The sequence below is a fragment of the Falco naumanni genome, chromosome 2, assembly GCF_017639655.2.
Source record: "Falco naumanni isolate bFalNau1 chromosome 2, bFalNau1.pat, whole genome shotgun sequence".
NCBI lineage: Eukaryota > Metazoa > Chordata > Aves > Falconiformes > Falconidae > Falco > Falco naumanni.
Window position 1 is genome coordinate 118,508,830 of NC_054055.1, and position 16,823 is coordinate 118,525,652.

General features: G+C 40.3%; 1 protein-coding gene across 1 annotated transcript in view; it reads right to left on the reverse strand.

Annotated features, from left to right (window-relative positions):
* The window catches only part of TMPRSS7 (transmembrane serine protease 7), a 32,680-nt gene extending 15,857 nt beyond the window's left edge, over positions 1 to 16,823 (reverse strand). The window contains 9 exon segments of the mRNA XM_040583061.1: positions 1,165 to 1,295; positions 2,673 to 2,901; positions 6,450 to 6,488; positions 7,395 to 7,588; positions 8,629 to 8,696; positions 11,267 to 11,397; positions 12,152 to 12,350; positions 16,613 to 16,705; positions 16,707 to 16,823. Coding sequence (XP_040438995.1) covers positions 1,165 to 1,295; positions 2,673 to 2,901; positions 6,450 to 6,488; positions 7,395 to 7,588; positions 8,629 to 8,696; positions 11,267 to 11,397; positions 12,152 to 12,350; positions 16,613 to 16,705; positions 16,707 to 16,823 — 1,201 coding nt within the window.

A 16,823-nucleotide genomic window follows, 5' to 3' on the forward strand; every position in this document is an offset into this window, starting at 1 on the left:
ATTTATCAGAAATCTTGCACTGCTAAACAGGGCAGCTTAGGAATTATAGTTATCTGGGTTCAAGCTGTACAAAGATACTCTTCCCAATGATGCACACAGACAGACAAAAGGTGGCAAAATCTAGGAATGCTTGCTGGGCTCCGAAGGGCCAGGATAAAACATTGTGCAGTTTTATGTCTTTTATTTCACTGAAGGCAGTTCTGCAAACAAGTCTTACTGAACGGTGTTGCACATCAATGCATCCACTCTGCAGTAGTATGTGATGATCCCTAGTTTTAAAATGCAGCCACTTAAAAAAAAAATGGTTATTGTGCTAATCTAACCAGCATCCTGGAAGCCAAAACTTCTTTTTATGGCCACTCGATGGATTTAGAGAATTCACAAAAAAAAAAAAAAAACAACCCACACATACAGAAACCAACAAAGAAAACCCAGCCCTGAATTTAAACCAACCAACCAACCAAAAATAACAGGCCTAAATTTAAAATTATGCGTGATAGAGAATTTATCACATGCTTTTGTGATGGTATTTTAATGCTTAATTACTGTCAACATGGAAAGTATGCAGCATCTTTTTGAGCAACTGGAATTTCCTTGCATCAGATTGTGTTAGATTTTTCTCCTTGTGCTATTAGCCTGATGTTCGTTGTACTATTTGTGATTATGATCTAACCACTTCCTAAAGAAGCAATATAAAGCAGATGAAGGGCTTGACACACAAACAGGACTGACTCCTTTGCGTTAATGAGGAGATAGGCACCGCTGGAAAGTGCAGAGGAAGCTACTGAAGTTTTTTTTTCTGAAAGTGGTTTTTAGTTCTGAGCATCATCCCCGAGTCCCAAACCAGCAGAGGCCAGAGCTGTGCTACACCTGGAATAACAACTCCATCTACTGGCACATCACAGTCCTGACCAACTGAATGCAACCGGCTGGTTTCAACCTTCTACCTTCATGTTTCACTGAAGAACAGCTAATCTGCATGGATTGAATTACTCAAGAGGAAAGCAGACACTGAGTAACGCAGAGATGAAGGAGGGAGACTGGCATGTAGAAAAAAAACCCTGAGATACAGGCGTCATTTATCCATAGTCAGGAACATGACAGCCACTTTGGGATCTTAGGAGCAATACAGTAAACACATTTCCAAACACAGAACAAACCTACTTTCTTGTGTAATGACCTCAAAATAGCCATGGAATTCCTTCTGTTCCTTTATTTGTGCTGCCTTAAACATTACCAGCATGAGATTGTTTGTGGACACAAGTGACACCAATGAATCGGCTGGTTCACAGGCTCTGAGGGGGAAGACAGTACATACATAAGCAATAGGTAAAAAGCAACCAAACCAAAACCAAGAATAAAACACGCTGCTCTCATTCTGTGCATAAATTTTCCACTGGTGCAGAGCTTACCTACTTAAAGCTTAGTAAAAACTCCATGCTCTTGAACACAAAAGTACCTGTTACAAGGCCAGTTAGAAACCCAACATTGAAAAGTTACTTCTTGCAAAAAAGAAGGAAATTGTGAACATGAAAACAAAGATGGAATGTTTTAGCTCTAGGAGATAATACTGACTTTCAGCCTTCACTCGAAATAAAAATGAATGAAGCCAATAGTAAAGAAAGGCTTGTAGAAAAAAAATTTTTTATTAGACCAACAGGTTTAGCTTGGCTTTGGGGAGCGGGAAAGACAAGCAAGTTAATCTTCAAGACAGAAATTAAGAACCTGAGCCAATCAACTAGTCTTAATTAAAAAAAAATAATACTTTCCATATGCATTACCTAACAGACATCCTCAGTCCTCTACAGATACTAACAAGTAAGCGAACACCATCTGTTGTTTTATAGTCAAGTCAGCGAGTGATCCAGATTAGTAGAGGACCGATCTTGAAGAGGACTGAAAAGCCAATGCTCTTTCTTGAGGCTTATACACAAACTGGCAGGCCAGAGAAAAGGGTTTCAGGGGTCAAACCACTGAGCTCTTCATCTACTTGATGGACATGCCGTCTTCACCTTTCAGTCTGACAGAGCCCGATGGAATTAGTTACCAGGAATTTCAAACAAAAAAAATCCCCAAACAAGCATAGTGGATCATTATTAATAGGGCAGGGGGAGTAATAATGGTCCACACCCCTCAACCCATCACAGTTTCAACTCTAGATTTTAATAACCCTCTAAGCTAGTCAAATGGAGCAGAAAAAGAGAGTTGAACTGGTGAGCGGCATTAAGTATCCAAAGAATCACAAGGCTTTGTTTTAGAACATCAGTCTTCATATGAAGACCACTAATCTTCATGTGGATGAAGAGTTTGCTTAGGGGACAAAATTTTGACATTTTCTTTTAGTTAGCATCTGTTTCCTTAGAAGAAACTGACAATTCTGCCCAGTAATGTGTGAACTTATTATAGTTCGGTAGCTAAGTGAAGATGCGCTCCAGTCAAAGAATAAAGAATAGTTTGAAGAATATTTTACTGTTTCTTTTATCAGCAAGATCAACGTTTCCACTTTTGTAAGAAAAAAAAAAAAGCAAAGCCAGGTGTTAACTTGTGCATAATACATGAAAATCAAAGTATTTTTAAGAAAACAAAACCCACCAAACATGCAGATGACAAGTCTTCAGAAAAGAAACAACTAGATTATTATAAATGACTTCTCAATGAAAATTTATACTCACCGGTACAGTATCTTATGTTTGATTGGCATCAGAGAGTCATAAATGGTTAGCGAGTCAGTGATGCAGTTATCTGCTTCGATCTGGAGGGATACTATCGAAAGACGAAGAAGATGACCCACTGATGCAATCAGCTTAAAATAGCAGATCGTTCCCCCCGAAGTAGCGTGGATATCCAGAGGAAAGTGCTCATGCAGGCGATCAGCATACAGATCATACATACAATTTGTTCCTGTGGAAATATCTCATTTTCAACAGTGGACACTCTCCAAAACCATTAAATCCATGTAGCATTAAAAAAATATATATATAAAAAATTCTAAAAATTATGTTAAACTAAAGCAACAGATGAAAGCATATCTAAATCTGAAAACAAAAAAGTAACCTCTGCCACTCATGGTTTTCATCTTAGTTACAATTCGGTGGTCAAGGAAAAGTCTATTCATAAATATACAGAGCATGGAAAATAATGCTGTAAACAAGTCCTTGCAGCGTATTGGCACTAAGGCACCGCCAGTTTGTACAAGAGGTATTTGCAGTTAACAAAGCTCTGTGTGGTCCCCAGAGGATAAATTACTTAAATAATTGCTGGAAAATGTTCACCTGCTGTCAAGGCATAAATAATTGCTGCTCACCCCTACAGATATTAGGATATTTATAATAAACAAAAACAAAAAAAAAAAAATCCAGCTAGACATCTGTGTTACTTTGGGTTTTTAAAATTGTTATTCAAATGTCAGGGTTCTCGATGTTTTATTGTGAAATAAAATTCTAAATTCAGATTAACTAATACACTATTACATTAGCGTTAATAAAACACTAAATTCAGATTCACCAATTCCTTTAGATTGGAAGGGATATTAGGACTTTTTCAACATCCTGCTCAAAGCAGGACTAAAATGAATTCAGACCAGGACATTGTCCTGTTATGTTTGGAAAACTTTTGCAGCATTAGAAGTCAGTTAGAAATGGAAGTACTGTGAAATACAAATGACAAAGCCCAGCCTACACAATACTTTATATATATATATCTCTAAAGTAAAAAACAAAAAGATTATGTCAGAATTTAGAGAAAAAATAACCAGAAAATTACCCTACTTGCATCCAATTTTCCAATTAAGCTGAAACAATTGTGACTTTCAAGTCAAATATATTGAGGTCTTTATTTTAATTCAATATTGCAGCTCACAGCAAAAAGCTTAGGGATTTTTTTGTTTGGTCATATCTAAAACTCTTAACATAGCTCTTTGAAAGATGAGAAGGGTAAAAATGTAAATTAGGGAGATTAAGTTCCAAAGTAAATATTTGCATTAATGTCTGCCTTTTAAAAAGACAAGTTTCTGAAATAGTTACTATCGTGGAACACCAATTAGAGCATTGTGAAAGTTTGTTACCAATTGCCGAGTCAAATTAAATGTTGGCTTTATAAGCCGTAGTTAATCAAGACAGGAAGTGGCAGGTTTTGCCTGACTTCCACTTCTAACTAGCAATCTTGAAACTAACACTATGAATATTTACGAGCAATCTGTAAGGGTCACACACTGCTCAGCTGAGTTACGGTTATAGCTATTTAAAGCTTTGGTTGGGCCATTGTTCTTCCTTCTTCCTTTTCTTATCTCTTCCCAATAACATTCTTATTTGGGCTTATTTATTCACCCTTAACAAAGCCAGCTTTGACCTTAATCTTTAGAGTTATGTGACCACCATTATTTCTACGAAGTAGTTCATAATGTGACAAGCTCACTGCTCGTATGGAGCACAGCGCAGGCAAACTCAGAACTAGTCTGGAAACAGAAGTAATGCAGGCATACCAGCCTGAACCCAAAGCTTGGAAACAGTCTTTATAGAATCATAGAATGGTTTGGGTTGGAAGGGACCTGAAAGATCATCTAGTTTCCACCCCCTGCCGTGGGCAGGGACACCTTCCAATAGCCCAGGTTGCTCCAAGCTTCATTCAACCTGGCCTTACCCAAACAAACCCTTGATAGCCAGATACCATGGCAATGCAAGTCACATCAGCTGAACCTCCCCAAGTCCTGTCTCCAACCTATTCTTTGATAAATCTGCACTCCAGTGCCGTGCCTGAACTAATAACTAGGTGCGTCTTCACACCAAAGTAACTCCATTGCTCTCAATATACAACCAGGTGGATGCACCTTCCTTGTATACTGCTGCATTAACACTTTAACCTCTGCAGCACATGCTGTAGTTCTTAAGCAGACACACTCCAAGGACCCCAACAAACGAAACTGCGCCAGTATAAGGCTTTCTAAGCTTTTTGTGGCAATCCATGTTGTTGTTTCTCCCCTGCAACTTCGTTGCATACCAGCACTATGCTTCTTATAGATATCAGTTGCCACCTGTGCCTGACTACATGGCAAGTCTCTGGACATCTAGAATACAGCAGGTTATTCTTCTCCCTTTGCGTGAAAGATACCATATAAGTCCTAAAAAAGCCTTAGCATCAATATTTGTGCTGCACTGTTCTCCTTTCTATCTCCTCTTTTAGGGACTGCTCTCTGGAATACATTGAAACGCGAGATCTGACTGTACTAATTCCTCTGCCCTGGAACACTGAAATGGGAGATGAAATTGCTAAGCAAGTAAGCCACAATGCACAAAAATCTTTTATACAATTAAAATACATGCAAGGAGATGTGACAAAGGCCAATATTGGTATGCTTTGCAATTTAAGTCAGGAGAAGTTTTGAGCAAATGAATGCTGTAGCAAACTTGACTTGAATTTTGAGAAATTATGGGCTGATATCAATCTCAGCATTGCAAAGTATGGCCCAGGGTGTGTGACCCAAAGTCCACCCGTGGCCCACAGAGCTAGGGGATCTTGACTTGACTGCTCTGCCAAAAGTAGTTACTGAATTCTGAGAAAGCATACAAGCTAAAGCCTTGCAAGATAACAGAAGTGGAAATCACAGATAGAAGTGTAACATGTTTACATCTTGGTAAAGCAAAATGCAGACATGGAAAGGTATAAAGCCCTTAAAAAACCTGAAACAGTACAACTTCACAAGATGAAGAGTAAGCCTGTGTCAAGGAGTGAGGGAGGCCAACACATGCCCAGCTGATTGACTACTACTGGCCCAGAGACTTAGCGGGTGTCTGCATCAAAGTTGATGAGCATACCATTGCTTAGCCTAAGTAGCACATGTTTTCTAGGTACCTACTCCACATACTAGTGAACATAGATGCACTGTACTTTTAAACTGCTTATAAAGTCTCTGCACACTGCCAAAGAACCCTGCTGGGAGGTTTACAACATAAAACCAAGCAGGTTTATAAGTAGTGTCTCTTATAACCCTGGCAAAATTGAACTGCTTAAACTAATTTCTGTTAGGGAATTCATGCACAAGAAAAACTCATCATTGACCTTGGAGAAGAGGGAATAAAGGGGGATAAAGGATAGATAAAAACATTGCTGTTGTTCAGCCTTAAAGCTGATAGACTTAAATTCAGTACTGCCCAGTTTAGAAAAGGTTAATTTTCTCTTCAACACAACGAATAGCAAACAATTGACTGAGTGTATTTTCTACCATGCCACCAGGTACATCTAAAAAATTCACCAACCAGGTGGAAGTCAGATCATTTCTGCATGTGTCACATGCAAGACTCTTGGTCACGCTTCTAGCAAGTCAGGACATAAATGTCAAGGCTGAATTTAACCCTCTTAAATTAACACTAAACAATATCTTTGAGTCCAAGACATGAACTAAAAGCTCTGCTCTCCACCTCATCTGTCAGGAAGCTGCCAAAATGGTGAATTACCTGTTCCTGTTGTCGACCAATAATCTGATCGAAGACCTGCTGCATAGAAAAAGAGTTGTTGTGAGTCTTCTCATTTGCCTAAAATCCAGAATGCGGGGTTTAATTCAATCACACTTTAATCTTAACATTGAACACACAGGACAAAACAGTTATCTCAGTGGGGGAGGCTGCCCCAGTGCCTTTCATTTCTGCAAATTCTGCAAGCAGCTCTGGAGGTATCATGTCCCCAGACATCTCAGCGCCTGAGACAAGAGACTGCATGTCGATTAAGCAGCCACATTCAATTGACAGACTGAGACAGAGGTACCCGGGAGGTCATTTTCTCACCTTTGGCTACAAAGTTTTTCTCAGCTTTCAGCTGGGCATAGCTGGTCAAATGAAGCTTGTTCTGTCCTTTGTTCATAGAGCTGAAAATCGTACATTTTGTAGCTAACCACATCAAACAGATACTTGAATCCTACATTGCTAATTTCTTCCCCAGACAGGAATGACAGAGGAGTTTTTTAATGAATGGGCAGCTTTAGAATCCATTTTTTAATCTTCAAGAAAGGGGTAACAAGAATCTCATTTTCAATGGAGGGGCTAAAGTTTGATCCATGTGGAAATATTCTTAACCCTTCTTAACCTTTTATACTTTTGAAGTCACAGACTAACCCAAACCTGAGCTGCCTACAAGGTGTCAGGCTTAGATTCTGAACATGAACATAAGCACTCCAAGTACTGGAAGTTTTGCAATCAGTGTTCACAAGGACATTTTGTACCTTGATTTGACCTCAAATCTGGTTTTGATTTTCCTTTTCCCCCCCGTTTTTTTTCCTTCCTTATAATAATTTCAGTATTAGAAGCTAAAGATTTTGGTATATTTATAGAATTTGCTACTCCAAGATAAAAATGTTTGCTTAACCAAGTGTTTTGTCAAGAATATGGGTATGTACTAGTACCAACCACTTAGTACAATAGAGTCCATGTCAACCGCAAGGCCCTGCAGACTTCCCACCGAGGTCCGGTTAATGATGCTTGTCTGGATGGAATCCTTTAAAATGGCAGCCACACAGTCCTCACACAGCACTTGGCCCTTGGCCTGCGGTACCACAAATACGATCCAGAAATGAATAAGAAGGCCTCCATTGTTGTTGTTACTGAAATAAACAGTAATAAAATAATAATAAAAGGTCCTATAGATTATTATCACGTTGAAAGATTTCTGAAGACCAGACTCTTAACACAAGCTTCTGAAGTACAAATTTAAAAGTGTATGACTCGTTCCCATCTTGCATTTAGCGTGTCAAAGTAACAAGGCATGTTTTTTTCTTTAAATAAAGAATAACATAAAAAAAATAAAGCAGCCCAAAACATGCTCTCTTCACACCCAGTTAGGGACCTTCACTGGGCTGATTTCCTGAGGGCTCCTGACTTTTGAGACCTATGGAAATCATAATATATACTCGAATTAGAGCTGGATTATCTCCCAAAGGTCAAAACAGAAATAGAATTATCACCTCCAGAAGTGCAGAACTCTGCATCACTATGCATCTCACCTTGAACTGTGCATTGCAGTATGTAATAAACAATTTCTAAACTATTTAGATACTACATTAGAGGCTGTATGTGGTCACCCCAACACCTCCCAGTGGGAAGAAAGATCTTTAAATCAAAAGTACCCCAGAAACTCCTGTTCCTGAACCAAAACTGTATTTTGTTCAACAGGATTGGAATAGCCAATCCTCTAACATAAATTGCGTGCATAATACTAGAGTACGTGTACTTTATTGCAGTATATTTTCTCCTTCTTCTGTCAGGAGAAAACAGTTTTAGACCAATAATATTACTTTACAAAATATGTGTGACTTAGTCAATAGTAGAGTTGCGCTCTAGCAGCAAGTTTAAGTGGTTAAACTTCTGTATGACCTTCTTATCCAAAGTCCCACCAAACCTCTTTAGGGACATGATTTCTGTTTACCAAAGATTATAATCCTGGCAGACAAGAAACTGCTTATATGAATTTAGTTTGCCCTTACTTTTGTGAAATTAATTGGTATAGGTTTTAAATGTATTTTGCTATAGTACAAGTAGATAGCAAAGAGATTAAGTCATAACCACCAAAAATAGGCTGCTCTTGTGGGCTCATTACATTAGATACTACCCAGCAGAAATGCAATTACATTAACCACAGTTTTACCTGACTTCTGAAACTGTTGACTGCTTATAAAATTTGGAGAAAGAGGAGGTTGTGTAGACCAAGTTCATCTGAAAGAGAAATTGTTAAGATTTAGCATTTCCGAAAATCAGCCACACCTAGAGATGTTATACGCCTAGGCTTTCCTAGGAACGTCCTCTTTTCCACCAGGACTATGAAAACGCACACACTTTGAGACATACCTCAGCCAAGCTAGGCAGAGCAGCAGACATGAACAGACCCGTAACAAGTCCAATATTCCCAGGAAACATCAAATCTTCTGCCCATGGCCAGCTCATGTGTACAGCAATGCTTTTTCCAAAGAAATTAGTTTTGAAAAGGGTGTGCATTCTTTGCCCAGCAAATCCCAGACACAGAAGGCTTCCCTATCCTGATGCTGAAACTTAGGGCCAGTCTTCAGGAAAACAGCACGTGCCCATAACATTTTGTGTGTTGCTACTAAAGTGCAGTTAACAGCATACATCAGAGCTTTATCCACAGAATCACAGAAAAACTGAGATCAGAAGGACCCTCTGGAGAGCATCTAGCCCAACCCCTCTGCTCAAAGCAAACACCAGGTTCCTCAGGACTGTGTCCAGTTGGATATCTCCAAGAATGGAGACTCCACAGCCTCTCTGGACAACCACTCCAGTGTTTGATCACCTTCACAGTCGAACAGTTTTTTCCTAATGTTTGTGTGGAATTTCTTGCATTTTGATTCACTTTGTGTCTATTTTCTTCACTAACAGCTTAGTGATAGTGTATTTTTTTCCAATACACACAGTCTAAAATACATAGATACGGGAAAATTCTGACCATTTCATGCTGTAGATCTGCCTTTGGAGAAAGGAAGCTCCTCATTCAACCAGTTCTTTGGATGTATGGGATAATATCAGTGTGACAATAACCTTTCTTCCTCCTGTTCAAGGAGGCACACTTCTAAAGCCACAAGGTGGCATGTACCTCAAGCTGTTCAGACCTCATCCTGCTGCTTAATGGTTAAAATTAATGCCCAATGGACTACAGCGGACTATTTTGAAGGAAAGGCTGTAAAAATCATATGAATATTGGTCCCTAATTTTCAGTGTTAGACATGGGAAGTTTGAACAATTATTTTAAGGACCTAAATAAAATGGGTGGAGCTCAATCTTTTTTTCCAGATTAGGTTACAAGAGATTTTATATATTACTGCTACTACCAAAGGGGAAAGGAGCCCATCCTGAGAGCTTCTTCCACTACCACTCTGGGGGTTTCTGGGCCAACAACCACTGACAACAGGGTTTCAAGGAGAAAGAACAAACAAAATCCCAAATTCCCCACATCCTTGCTAGTCAACAGTCTCATCACCACAAAGCACAGCTGCAGCAGCACAAAATCTGTTGGTGAGGTCAGTCAGGGTTTACAGACAAAAAGTAAATTCCAAGTTATGTTCAAGTAGGAGGTGGCAACACTGGCAGTGACACTTGCCGTCTGTCAGCTTCAGCACAAAATCTGTTGGTGAGGTCAGTCAGGGTTTACAGACAAAAAGTAAATTCCAAGTTATGTTCAAGTAGGAGGTTGCAACACTGGCAGTGACACTTGCCGTCTGTCAGCTTCACTGTGTGACAAAGGCAGGATGCTCTGGGACAAGAGCAAGACACAGGGCTCACAGCAGGTTGGAGGTTCTCCATGGAGAGCAGGGGAAGGACATGTCCTGCACTGGTTACCTGTTACCCCTGCATGAAAGCACCTGAAGTCGTTAACATGCAGGACTAGGAAAAGTAGACTGTCTGCTTTCAATTCTTTTGTGAGCCAGCTTTGGGAGGGATGGGGTATGTGGGGGAGATAAAGCTGGAAAACAGGAGCATAAGTTCATATTATAAGATGACAAAAACTTGGCCAATATTAAAAAAATACCTTTTGGTTACATCTGACATTAATTTTTTGTTTGGTTTTTTTTAGCAGTTTTCATACTACTGCTTGAATCCTTATGTGGACAGAGCTGCATTTCCTGGCATTGATGTCTTCCTCCCTACGCCAAATGCCTTGAAAGTCAAATTCCCTTTTAATCAAGCTTCCCACCCCCTCTTCCCACTGCGGAGCAGCCTGAACTGCCTACAACAGTGTTATTTCTGCTCTGACTGATGCAAGGTGTTTGGGAAGAATAATGGTCTTTAGAATACCTAGCATCAGAAGGAAATGTATATGTAAATACGTTTGAGAGCTCTAGGGTAATTACAGATGCTTTGAGACACAAGACTGGCAGAAGATACCAATTTAAATGCAAAAGACTTCACCAGTTTAATGTCTCGAAAGGGCAATCAAGTTTTGAAGGGCTTTTGTAAAGTTCTATTCATAGACCCCGATTCGTGGGGGCAAACGCATCAACTTTTACTAAAAAGTCAAAAGAACTTTGCAAAACTCGGTTTGTGGTTAACAAGCTGAAAGCAGTCAGCTCCCCCTATCCGCAGATAGCCACCCTTTGTACATAGTCTTCCAGAGGCGGGGGGCGGGGGGGTGGGGGGTGGGAGGTGGGGTCGGTAGAAAAAAAAATGAAAAAAACCAAAAGAGAACGCCACAGTAGACTCAATGGCACCTGAAAGTTGCACCTCTCGTTCACAGCTCTGATCTTTTTGTTAGCCAAGCAGCCCACTCATCTTACCACATGCTGCACGTTCTGTGCCACAGAGAGGAATTCTTTTGACTCCTTCTGCCTATATTCTGGGAGAAATTCTATGTTGGCAACACGAAACAGTCCAACAAAATACAATGCATCTTTGTTTGCTGCCTGAACTGCAAGAAAAAAAAGACGACAGTTAGCCTCCTTTTTTTTTTTTTTCTTTACCTTTTTAATAACAATGATTTTTTTTTATTAAATTCTAAACCAAATGAACCTATGCAGCCTTACAGCAGAAATGACTACCAAAAGAACTCTGTTTTCACAGCCAAACCATTCTAGAGTACCACAATGCAGTTAATTGAGCACCCGTTTCCTACACACAAGGCAAGGTGCCACCATATAAATGAACCAGCACGATGAAGCTGGCAGCCTGCTGAACCAGCAACATCCAGATTCTGGAGCATCCCAATGGAATCTGAAGCAGTATTAGCATCAGAGGTCTAAAGAGGAGAACATAGCTTTTACCGCCCAGTCAGATACAACTGCATTTTCCTCCCCTTGAATTTCTCTAAGTCTGTTCTGCATGAGAGACAAAGAACTTGCTTGACCTTTGTCAGGTAAGCAGAAGGCCAAAAAACCACAAAGTAAAAATTTCCGAGGAATCAAGCTCATCAGAACTGTCAGATCTGTGCAATTAGCTAGCACATAAAATAGGTTTTGCATAACACTTAAGAAAAAGTCACACTTCCTAAAGGCAGCAGCTATGCCTGCTCTTGTAATTACTTGTTAAGTTTTAACAAAGATACCCAGAAGTGTTCCATGTTTATTTTAGAAACAGCCTTCAGGACAAGTGAGATCCTAAACCCAGCTGAAAGTGCTATTGGGGACAGTGATGTATGAAATTGGCATCAGCTGTCAGCAACTCACCAATGAAGAGCCACAATAATGTCCAGGTTACAACTCCTAAAATGAATAGAATGAGGGTAAAAAGAATTATTTTGTTTTGAAAATTCCACAGCAACTTATCTTTTTTCTTCAATTTCAATCTGCCGTGTTTTTTCATTGCCAGAATCCTTTTTGCCAACTTATCTTCTGCAGCCACCATTTGGACTGGGATGTTGGCTACCTAAAAGAAGGTGAAAGACAACAAAAAACGTGGAACATTTCTACAGCAATTGACTGGCCAATAACTAGAACAGTTTCCTACACATATTTGTTACTGCATATACACAACTATAGTTAACTTAGTAGCAGTTTAAAACCCCGGTCAGAAAGTAAGGTCCTTTTCTTCCAGACACTCGCTGATATAACACAGAGTCAGTCCCTATTGTATAAGGATGTAAAACCACAATGTACCCTAGGGTGACAGCTCGCTATGACACAGCTACCCAGCATTAGCCATCCAAATGAATGCTAATATCCTTGTGCACCCTTCATTAGTGTAAATTACCCCTCTTTAGTCCAAAGGGTAGACAACGCTGAATTACCTTGCGCTGTCTGCATCTGAGATGTATACACAGATGAGCACTGCAGAACAGCACCAGCAGCTTGGTAACATAACCTAGCAAAGCGTCTCATGACCCAAGTAATTGCTATGCTTACGCAGGTTTGGTGTGGAAGCAGATACACCTTCAGCCATTCATGCCCTTTGTGGGAAGCAGGAGGGAGGGGTTAGCATGATGTTCAAATAGTCAGTCCTTTTTCCAGTACTATGGCTTGTCATTTCCCTCCTAAAGAACCAAGACACAGGCGTATGCCACACCGCCATTCTTTCCTCCCAGCCTATGTTCAAAAATTCACTGCTGTTCAAAAAACAAAAAGCTACTTTTTTTCTCAGACCAGAACTACCCCAAAACAAGCTGGCTCAACCCATTCATTTCTCAGAAAAACTCTGCACTTCCTTTCAGGATGAGGAGCAGTGGTACAGAAGTCCTTGTCCTACATGTCCAGCTCCCCCGGGAAGCTCCCTCCAGTGAACCAGAGGACACAGCACGGATCTTGCTGGGATGGGACCTGGACAAAGTCATCACCTGGATATCCAGCCCCTTGCCAGTTTATTTTAAACTACTGTCTCAGATTTTTTAAAACTAGAATCAAAATATCTCCTGACCATCTTATCTAGGTACAAAAGGTTACTACATGACCATTTTTGCATTTACAAGGAGCAGTTTCTACATTCTATAAGTATCTTATCTGTCTACAGTCTGGTCTGGTCTGGAAAATCTGTTTATACCAGACACTCCCCCAGGCATTTTCCTCTGCAGGAGATAATCAACACATTTAAGCACACAAATAATGTCTATCAGTTGCTGCAGGCATGGCAAGAGCTGCCTGGGAACCCCTGGGACTTCATAAAATCTCCACTTTGAGAGCTCTTGTGACAGTCAAACGCTCAGTTGCAAGCTCAGCAAGAGGTTCAGTCACCTCTCAAGTCAGCACATCACCTCATCTATGCAGAAGTTACCTGGTGAGTTCCTGGACCACTCAGGGCACTATGACCAAGTGCACTGGCTGCAAACACAGACACAGCTGTGATACCCAGCTGCACCAGAATTAGAACCATAAAAAAACGCCCTTTAATGTCCTCCTTACATCACAACTATAACAGAAGTTCCATAATATTGCCTCAACAATAAAGAACACTCAGAACAAAATTTCCAAACACATGTTGATGCTAGTGAGAGGGAAGCTGTCAAGAGGCTGCCTCAGAAAGCTGCAAGCTCTCTGTGACTGACGGTGTGAACACACACACGGCAGCAATCAGCAGCAAGAGTTTCAGTGGGAAGTCTTCTATGAAGCACAAAACAGGCTTTGAGACGAAAAGACCTGGCTCAGGAGCTCATATATGCAAAGATGATACTGAACTACATCATTTTAAAGTTGAAGACCAAAGTGAAAAAAGACCTTTTCCCTTGTCTTTGGAATAGCTTGATTCATTTTAAGAGCATCTTCAAAGTGGGTCTCCCCACCTCACAGCTGATTTTATGCCACTGGTGGGCTAGGACTGCTCAGAGGTACATTATTCCTCATCAGTGCAAATCAAGAACCTCTCACAAAGACCAAGGCTAACTGGTCTGTATCTGCACCTGGAGCACATCACCCTCACTCTGCGGAGGTAGGCAGCCAGGAGAAAGGCTGCAACAAGCTGCCAGGCTATTTACCATCATCACATTCTTTGAAGCCTCTCAGAAGGTACACTGCAAGGACGTGTGGCCTGTTATAGACTAAAAAGTGTGCACACAAAGCTCGTTTTTCAACACTATTAACTGTATTTCACTTGAGGAAAGAGAAGGCTATGAAAGTCGGTAAGTACCCAGCTAAGAACTGCACTCCAAGTTATCCATGTAGGATGCTAAGCTGGATACAGTGGCTACAAAAACTATGTGCTGATGGAGCTTGACAGCCAGAAAATGACAAGCATAACTACTAGACATTTGCAAAAGTGGTGCTGGGAAATGATCTACGCTAGGTGGTTGTTTCCTTCTGCCCAATACTAGTAGAGACACATCTGAAGTATTGTGTCCAGTTTTGGGCCCACTGGTATAACAGAGATGTTGGTAAACCGGAGTGATTCCGGGGAAGGGCCACCAAGAGGCAAGGTGCTGGAGCAGATGATGTACAGCAAAAAGCTGGGAGCCCTGAGGTTGTTTATCCGGAGACGAGAAGGCAGGGTAAATCTAATTATAGATTTCCCTATCTAAAGTAGGTCAGGGAGAAGACAGCCACACTTTTCTCACCAACGTGCAGTGAGGACACAGCCACAACAGTAACACACGGCAGCAGGGGAAACTCCAGCCAGACAGCTCAGAGGGTGGGAATGTATGTCACCATGATGGCCATGCACCTCAGCCACAGCGGCCAGGGAACCTCCATCCCTGGAGGTATTAAAAACTCAGTGGGATAACGCCCCAAGAATTCTGTTCTGGCTTTGTTGTTAGCCCAGGGGTTTTTTTCCTAAATTTGAAAATCTTCAAAAGTCCCCACCAGTGTAAATGTTTCTGATTCTCTGATACTGTGCCCTGGTAATGGTTTCAAAAAAAGAGCTCTCTGTATCCTCACAGAGGAGCACAAGCAACATCACCACAAATATCCTGCCAGTCCCGTAGTCAAATACAATGGCTAGCAACCCTTGACTTCAAAGTTGAGAATGTTCAAAGATGAGAATGAAAATTAGTAATAAGTAATAATGAACAATAAGACCCAGTAGCACACTTTACAATTTCCTCAAACAAAATGTGGGAACTGGAAGATTTCAGACTCATACCTTCTACCTGGGCAATTAACTGCACTTGTTTTGCATGTTCTCATTTTGCCCAGGACTCAGTTTTCCCATCTTCTGTATTTTTTCAAAACCTTATTGAGTACATTTCTGTTTAAGGATGAAAACCAAATTGCCTCTTTGTTTAAAGCTCTGCTCTGTCATGTGAAGTTCCCTTACACACTCAGGTGTTCAATAGGACACCTTGGCACAGCCCAATGAATGCTCGGTCCTGACATCTGAAATTTGGACCACTTTGATCAAACATTCCCCCAATAATATTTTATATTTAAAATTTCCCATGCTGTTCCTTTTTGTAGCAGAAAGATTTATTCTTGAAAATTAGATCCCGTCAAGGATCATTAAAGACTGCTCAAGATTGACACCACTAGGTCCATAAGTATGCACTTGAAACAGCCAACGTCTCCATTGCATCTACTGCAATTATAACCTTGTTTAAAGAAAACACACTTCATATATCATGGCTTGCATGGCAGAGTTCTCTGTTACTCGGGATTCAAAAGAATACTGAAAGCTATGTGCTACATTTTAAAGATTTCCCAAGGCCATGCTAGTTTACCATAAACACTTTATAGCAAGAAAAACAAAGTTAAGCTGTTCCCTCAATAAGGATGACAGTTCTTCACTCAGCTTTCCTCTCTGCTGCAACCTAGTTCTTCTAGTCTAGAATTGGTTTCCAGCTAAAGCTGCAATTTGACTATCACCATACACTAAATTATTTAATTACTTCTTTGTCAGGAGTTAATGTTCATGCAATAATCCCCTTCTGTATCTTCTCAGGGTAAAACAAAACACTTTACCTACTTTAATGGTGCCTTTCCTGCCTAGAAACGGATTTGGTTTTGGAAAAACATGCTGCCATGACACCAATATAAGCTTTTCATATTGTCACACTGGCATGCTCATTACTTCACTTGTCTAAAAATACATGTTACTAGCAATCTGAAAACAAATATACATATGTTGGCATTTTCAGATCGAGTTATAAAACAGAAAATTCTACCAAATCTAACTGTGATTTTAAGTTTAATACTTGAAAACTAGATCAGAAGAGATCTAACAGCATCAAGAGGTGTATGAAATCAAGAATGCTTAAGTCACCTACTTACACTTAGTTCATCTTCAGGTTTAGCTGCTGGGTGATCATTTTTTTCATCCATTCCAGCAGAATTAATTTTATTGCTTGTCCAAGCTGAAAAAGAGCTTTGCACGTTTTCTCAGGCACTACTTCTACCTCTGAAGCTGAAGACAGCTAACAGCAGTGTCCAGGACCAAAGCAGGCATCAATTTACTTTGATGAGTTTCCAGTTGTAATCTCAT